This window comes from Sinocyclocheilus grahami, unplaced genomic scaffold (assembly GCF_001515645.1).
Source record: "Sinocyclocheilus grahami isolate Dianchi unplaced genomic scaffold, SAMN03320097.WGS_v1.1 scaffold817.1, whole genome shotgun sequence".
NCBI lineage: Eukaryota > Metazoa > Chordata > Actinopteri > Cypriniformes > Cyprinidae > Sinocyclocheilus > Sinocyclocheilus grahami.
In genome coordinates, this window is record NW_015505996.1 from 22904 (window position 1) to 30672 (window position 7769).

Consider the following 7769-nt stretch of genomic DNA (forward strand, 5'->3'; position numbering starts at 1 on the left):
GCATGTTTATCTTTTTTATATATATATATATATATATATATATATATATATATATATATATATATATATATATAATTGCTTAAAATTACAAAATGAAAGATTATACCCTTTATCAGTTGTTCTCTACCCCACGCTCCCTTTTCATTTGTCAGTTGTCCTCCTATTCAATGCTTCTCTGCAAAGAAATCACAGTATTATAGGCAGTTGAATGAGTGTTCAGCTGTATAAATTAAGTACAGATGTTTCGCTGCCTGTTCAGCAATAACCTGAAGGATTTCATTGATCATGGCACAGACACAATTTGACATCCTTTCTTTGGTAGACTATGTGAAAATAATTATTCTTTAGGATGTTGAGGTCTGTCTGTGGTGCTCTGTTGACTTTTCAATGCGTGAGGTGGGATTCAAGGCAGTTTTGCTGTGTATTCACAGGTTTTGGTCTCAAAGGTTAACCATAACCCCAGTATGAAAATATTTTGGTCTTAGTTTCTCATTACTAATTTGTCAAGGGGAGGGATTTTCTCTTTTTTGTTTTGTTTTCTAGCACATCTGATGTAATGTGGTTTGAATAAGTGAGACCTCTCATAAATGGGCTATTAACAGTGAGTTTTTGAGAATGGTTTGGCTTCAAACTTGTTTTGAATAATTAAATATATCAATAATAAGGATGAATCTAATGCCAAATATACATTATTTATTTAGAAAAAATACATATATTGATAAAGGAGTATATGCTTAATTTTTTTTTGGCTCTAACCCATGTTCATTTGAACTTTGTCAAGATTATTTTATAGAGCTATGACAGCATGCAGGATCGTAAAAGAAAAAAAAATGAATGTATGATTTGATGTTTCATTGCTGTTAGTTGTTTTGGCATTTTACAAATAGTTTGGTATTTGTACAATTAATTAGCTTTTTTATTTATAATTTATTAAGTCATATTCACATATCTAAATATAAAATGTTGGGTTTTTTGCAGATGAGGACTTTATGAAGGGTTTGGTCCTTCTCTGCTTTAGTTTTGCTTCAGTATTTTCCCTAATTCCAGATTCGATCAATCTGCCTCTTTGAATAACTGAATATTAAGTATGATCATTTGTTGTACATAGAACTACTATTAAACTTTTTTGAAGAAAAAAATGAGTTTTGTGCTGCTCGTTTTCATTTGTTTGTTGTTTCATTGTTGTTTAAAATGAAGTATTTAACACCAAGATGTCGGATGGCTTTATTTTTTATTAATGTCAAGATTGTCAAAAAGACTTTTTTTGAAACAACCAGAAAAATGTTTCTTAAGTTTAGATTGCAAAAGCAAACCAACATTTCAAACCATACTCTTAGGTGTATTTTTATCAAAGTACTTAGAAAAGTTATTCATGATGATGGTGATGGGTAAAGAAACCACAAGCAACCCACAGAGAATGCAAAGTGTAGCTACAATTCTCCCAGCTGCTGTCAGTGGATATACATCCCCATAGCCTACCGTAGTCATTGAAATAATGGCCCACCACCAACAAACAGGAATAGAAGAGAGTTTGGACGAAGCGTCTTCCTTTTCAGTGTAGTAGATAAACGTCGAGAAGAATGATATTCCAACAGTAATGAAAAGAACGAGCAGACCCACCTCGCATTGGCAGCTCTTTAGAGTTTCTCCAAAAGCTCTCACTCCTTCTGAATGTTGAGCAAGCTTTAGCACCCTGAAGGCCCTCATTAACCGGAGAACCTGAACCACCTTCCCCATGTTGACCAGATGTTGGTTTTCCTCCCCATTCTCTTCATCCAAACATTCAAAGGCCAGCGTCACATAGAAAGGCAAGATAGAAGCCATGTCAATGATGTTCAGAGGCTTTCCCAAAAACCTCAATGTCTGAGGAGCTACTATGGACAAACTCCACTGAGAAGAAAATAATACAAATGAGCTCCAGAGAGTCCAGGACAGAATGTTCACTGTCGGTTGCATACCTGAATTCGGGCATACTGTGGATACACATGGCCACAATGACCAGGACGGAAACCGCAGCTACACCTTTGCAACACTTGGAGTGATTGGGATCTTCAAGAGTTTGACACATGAACTTGCGCACATCTGAACACCACGTGCCCTCAAACCTCCACAGGTCACTGCCCACAACCGATATCTCTCCAGATGACGCTGCATTACTAGACCAGCCAGACACGGTCTGCTCCCGCTCATCTTTGCGCTCAAGGAACCATTCGAGACAGCAGGCTTCCAGATCCAGCTCACTGATGCCCCAGTATTCGATCTCCTGACTGAAGCAAAACACACAGAGCTCCTCCGCAGCATGAAAGTGTCCTGTACAGTAGAAGTTCAGAACGCAGTGGAAGACTTGCGGGCTCCTGTCGAAGTAGTATTCCTGCTCAGCGGGGCTGTAGTCGTCACAGAGTTCCAGGATTGCGGCATCGCTGCAGCACTGGATTAACTGACCCACACGTGTGTTGGGGAACCGGAGCAGAACACAGCACTCCACCTTGTGCTGGGTGCCCCCAACGTTGAGATTAACAAGATCTTCCTCCCTGCCTTGATGGTGGAGAACTTGCCTATACATCATGGTGGTACCGATTCATCGAATCTGGAAGTCTTGCCAATGATATACTTTCATTTTCTACTAAAACAACATAAATATGAAAGTTAGCTACATCAAAAGCACAGAAAACTATTAAATCAATGAAATTGATTAAATAAATGACCAGCATATAAACTCTAGATCAGGGGTCCTCAATTCTGGACCTTGAGATCCACTTTCCTCCGGAGTTTAGCTCCAACCCAATCAAACAGACCTGAAAAAAGCTAATCAAGGTCTTCAGGATTACTACAAATTTGCAGGGATGTAGGAAGCTCCAGGTTGGAGCTAATCTCGGCAGGAAAGTGGATCTCGAGGTCCAGAGTTGAGGACCCCTGCTCTAGAATAATTTTGTTTAATGATAGTCCTGCAGTATGACATCCTATACTCTATTTACACTTTTTTTTATCATATTAATTGAAATGCATGGTACTTTAAAATATATGTCACATCACAGGACCAGTGAAGCAAAGCACATCATACAGTACAAATACATATGAATGAGATATGAATTAGCCACCAATTCGCCAAAACGTAAAATAGTTATAAATTGCCTTGAGATTGTATTGGAAAAACCACACAAATAATATAATACACATTTTTACTTATACTATTAACATTGATAAAAAGTTGCCATTAAGCTGACATTATATTTGACATTAAAGAAACACTTCACCCTAAAAATTTAATTTCTGTTGTCATTTACTCATATCATTCCTTGATATGAGTAAAAAAGTAGTTATTTTGTGAAATGTCTCAGTGTTTTCCCTCCATACAATGGAAGTCAAAAGGCTAGTGTTGTTTGTTTCTTCTGTGGCCCAAAAATATAATAAATGCATACAGGTTTGAAATGGCACGGGGCTGAATAGGCTTACAGATGACATTTTGGGTGGTTGCTTGCAAACATGTTAAAAAGTTCTGTGTAATGACTGACAGGGTTATCTTCGGGTAATGGTGCCACCATTTGTGTGCCATGACTTTCTGATTGATGGATTCTTGAAAATTCAACAGTAACCTCTTCAAATGAAATAAATTATTATCGATTATGATATATCAGAATTATTTTAATTATGTACAACAGTATTTAGACTGATGGCCTCCTTAACTTAAACTGTACTGTCACTGCTGTAAACTGCTGTAAACAGATCCTCCCAGACAACCTAGACTGAAACTTAACAACATCAGAGTGTATATCATCTGAGCCTACTACAATTACAGATTCAAAATGTGACCGTATTTATTCTGTAGGTTAACATAAAGGGTGGCATTATTCAAGAAGAACACAACACTGCATTTGACAGTCATATCTGACAACATATGCACTGCTTATGTTTAATATTCTGAGTTACCTTAAAGTCACGGGGAGACACTTTTAATTAACACTTATTTGAGGATACCTGTAAATATTAAATAAAGGCACCTTTTTGAATAATCTGTATGTGGCTTTTCAACAGTTCAACTGTATCTAAAACAACTAATGAAACAGCAAAGAATGTAGAGTAAAAAATTCACCATTTGAAACCTGATGCTCTCTCTCTCTCTCTCTCTCTCTCTCTCTCTCTCTCTCTCTCTATATATATATATATATATATAGCAATGATGTTCTAGGGAATAGTAATGATATTCTAGGGAATTTTTGCTTCTAATTTTATAGCAACAGTTTGGACAGGATCCTTTTCTAAAATGGCAATGCCTCTGTGTATAAGGCAAGGTTCAAAAATAAATGATTGATTTGGTCAGTGTGGAAGAACTTGACTGGTCTGCAGAAAGCCAATTAAGTCCCAATCCCAAACACCTCTGGTGTGACTTTAAATGCAGATCTTGAGCCAAAAACTCATCACCAAACACCAATGACTTGTACACAACACTATATGGACACCCCCTTCTTTAGAACAAAAAAAGGCACCTTTTGAACCTTGCCTTATACACAGAGGCATTGTCATATGTGACCCTGGACCACAAAACCAGTCATAAGAGTATTTTTTTTTTACTGAGATTTAAATGTCATCTGAAAGCTGAATAAATAAGAGTTTCATTAATGTATGGTTTGTTAGGATAGGACAGGGGTAGGCAAGTTCGGTCCTAGAGAGCCGCAGTCCTGCAGAGTTCAGCTCCAACCCTAATCAAACACACCTGAACAAGCTAATCAATGTCTTCAGGATTACTAAGGCTATAGGCAGGTGAGATTTGTTTTCATGGTTGGAGCTTAATTCTCTAGGACCGAACTTGCCTACCCCTGGGATAGGACAATATTTGGCAGAGATACAACTATTTGAAAATCTGGAATCTGAGGGTGCAAAACAATCAAAATATTGAGAAGTTGTCCAAATTAAGTCCTCAGAAATGCATATTACTAATCAAAAATTAAGTTTTGATATATTTACAGTAGGAAATTTACAAAATATTTTAATGGAACATGATCTTTACTTAATAACCTAATGATTTTTGGCATAAAATAAAAAATTGATATATTTAAATTTACAAAATATTTTAATGGAACATGATCTTTACTTAATAACCTAATGATTTTTGGCATAAAATAAAAAATTATAATTTTGACCCATAAAATATATTTTTGGCTATTGCTACAATTATACCCGCGTGCTACTTATGACTGTTTTTTTTTTTGGTCCAGGGTCACATATTAGAATAGCAAAGGGTCCTGTCCAAACTGTTGCTATAAAATTAGAAGCACACAATTGCTTAGAATATTATTATATTCTTTAACATTAAGATTTGTACTCATGGAAATTACTAAAGTAGTCAAACCTGTTCATTAGAATACATTCCAGTAGGGATTTATTGTTCACTCCTTTTATGATTTTTATTAAATTATGATACTTATTTTTGTTTGCACACGAATTGTCCTAATATGCCTCCTAGACGTTTGAAACCTACAAACTTACGGCTAGAGAAACCAAGCTCTAAACATTCCGTTATTAAGAAAGAGTCCTTTTAAAACCTTAGTTTCCCGTTAACCTTTAAATCCAGGTCCACACCTAGCAGGGCGGAGAGTTGTTGTATGTTTTGGGATATGGAAATATGAGTGTTTGAATTCATCAGGAGATGTGTTGATTTATTTAATGATATTTGTAGAGCTTTATGGCTTATGGTCACTATAATAAGCATTCATGCAGATACCTCTGCAGGTAAGCCATGCTGTGCGTTCACTATTTTGTGTCAAATCATGCAAATCATTACTTAATGGATACATTTCTTGATTGCATATGGAATCCAAGCTGAATGTCTTGGAAATAGGGTACAGTTTATCCTCCCTGGTTCTTTGAGTGCAGGAGGTCTTTTAGAGCTTTATGCAGTCAGTAAGTTAATCATCCCTTTGTTCATGAGCCAATGAGTTTAATACACACAGAAATCAGTTCAGACCTAATCTGGGCATTTCAGACGACACACAGACAGTCCTTCTCACACCTCACCTGGCGGCTCAGTGTGGCTATACACAGAAATCTGATCCTTGGGGGAATAAGGTAGTGTCAGCTTCCCTACAGAGTTGTTTTTGCAGAGAACCAGGTTTGTGTCTTTTATAAATTAAGCATTTCTTTAACCAGCTCTAGTTGTGGAGCTATAGTTTATTATGTAAATAATTAAGAAAATATGAAAGTTGAAATGTGGGAGTGGATATTTAAGAAGGGAATTGTTTTATTTCTAATTGCACGTACCTAACCATTTTTCCAATAGGGTGACAAGGAATTTTGAGTAGCCATGCAGTTTAAACCGTATGAATTCCCCACGCTATCTGAGAAAGTCCATGAAGTGTTCAAGTTCTGCAGTCACACCATGACTGCACGTAAGATTTTGTGTGAGACAAACTTTATGGAGGCAAGTAACTTATTTTCTTAAATATGTAATTTTTTAAACTTTTGATAAAAATGAGGACATTTCTGACATTATGTGGAGGTTATGCATCAAGTTTGACCAGTGGCAGCTGGATAGTTTATAGGACTCGTAGCTGCTAAATTGAGGAATTTCTTATCTAACTGTATGATCTAAGACTAGTAATCTAATGTGTCAATGGAAATGCAGTACTTGTGTTATTGCTACCTGCCTTTGCATGCTTATGTTCTTTCAGGTATCCGTAATAAATGCAATGCCAGAAATCAAGACAGCACCAGTACAACAGCTGGTATGTATAATAATATTTTTAGTGGTACTTCAGTAAGCTGCTGGTGTCCCACACCACTTATACTACATGAATGATGTCTAAAATTGTGTTTTTAAGGAGTGTGTGCTGTTCCCTTTCAGTCAGTCACGTTCTACGTTACGTCAGTCGTGACTGATGAATTGGGATCTCGCCCGAGAGCCCAATCACCTTCGAGTGTTAACTAAACAAGCCAATGACAGTTGTCGTGCGTGTTTCGCCACGCGCACCCCGCCCCGCAGCGCAGGTATAAAAGGAGAGCGCGTGCAAACGCACATCAGTTTTCGCTTCGGAGCCGAGCCTTCTCAGGACGAATCTCCGCGAGTGTTTGGAAGAAACAGCTGGCGTTGGTGTTACGGCGCGTCAGCGGGGGTTGCCATTCAGTGCTGCTCATCTTCGGCGTGCTGCAGCTGCCATTCTGCGGTCTCGCCACAACCTCCCCTGGGCGCTTCAGCGCTCTCTCTAAAAGAGTGTTTTTCCTTCTAAAAGAGCAATTTCTAAAAGAGCTTCATTGTTCCTGGGTTTTTCTGTTCCACCGCTGGCTACCCAGCCAGTGGTGCCCAAAACCCCAACAGAAGAGCGGGTTCCTTTTTCTCCGGGTTCCAAGAGGGCGAGGATGGCAGTGCGCGAGATCCAGTCTCCACATGGCTGTCCCCCTCTCCCTTCGCCATGGGGCAACAGGGTTCAGTTCAAGGACGCTATGCCTCCTCACGAGCCCCCTGCCCAGCCGTGGAGCCAGGTAAGTGGCACGCCGCGCACTCAGACCCCACCCTGGGATGCACGGAAGCCTCCCGGGTTGGGTCCCTGTGTTCCCCTGCACTGCCCCACTGCGGGTACGTCGGTGGTTTCCCTAGTCCCGCCTACTCGGTCGCTGGGGGCCTGGTAAACATGCCCCAGGCCGTCTCGCTGGCTCATGTGAACCGTCAGACTCGGCTATGCGATTCAATTCGCCCGGCACCCTCCCAAGTTCAGGGGCATTCGGTTCTCCTCTGTGCTGGACAGGGATGCTCCTGTCTTGCGTGCAGAGATTGCGGT

General features: G+C 39.1%; 1 protein-coding gene and 1 long non-coding RNA gene across 2 annotated transcripts; one reads left to right on the forward strand and one right to left on the reverse strand.

Annotated features, from left to right (window-relative positions):
- Positions 1-1811: 1811 nt before the first annotated feature.
- LOC107562305 (potassium voltage-gated channel subfamily S member 3-like) lies at positions 1812-3968 on the reverse strand. The gene is made up of 3 exons (XM_016246938.1): positions 3928-3968; positions 1959-2623; positions 1812-1890 (listed from the first exon to the last, which is right to left on the reverse strand). The coding sequence occupies exons 2-3, from the start codon at positions 2564-2566 to the stop codon at positions 1875-1877; spliced, it is 624 nt and encodes a 207-aa protein (XP_016102424.1). The 5' UTR covers positions 2567-2623; positions 3928-3968; the 3' UTR covers positions 1812-1874.
- A 1851-nt stretch (positions 3969-5819) lies between these two features.
- LOC107562308 (uncharacterized) lies at positions 5820-6410 on the forward strand. Its single transcript, XR_001605970.1, has 3 exons — positions 5820-5898; positions 5981-6106; positions 6275-6410. It is a non-coding gene; the product is annotated as an uncharacterized lncRNA (long non-coding RNA).
- Positions 6411-7769: the final 1359 nt, after the last annotated feature.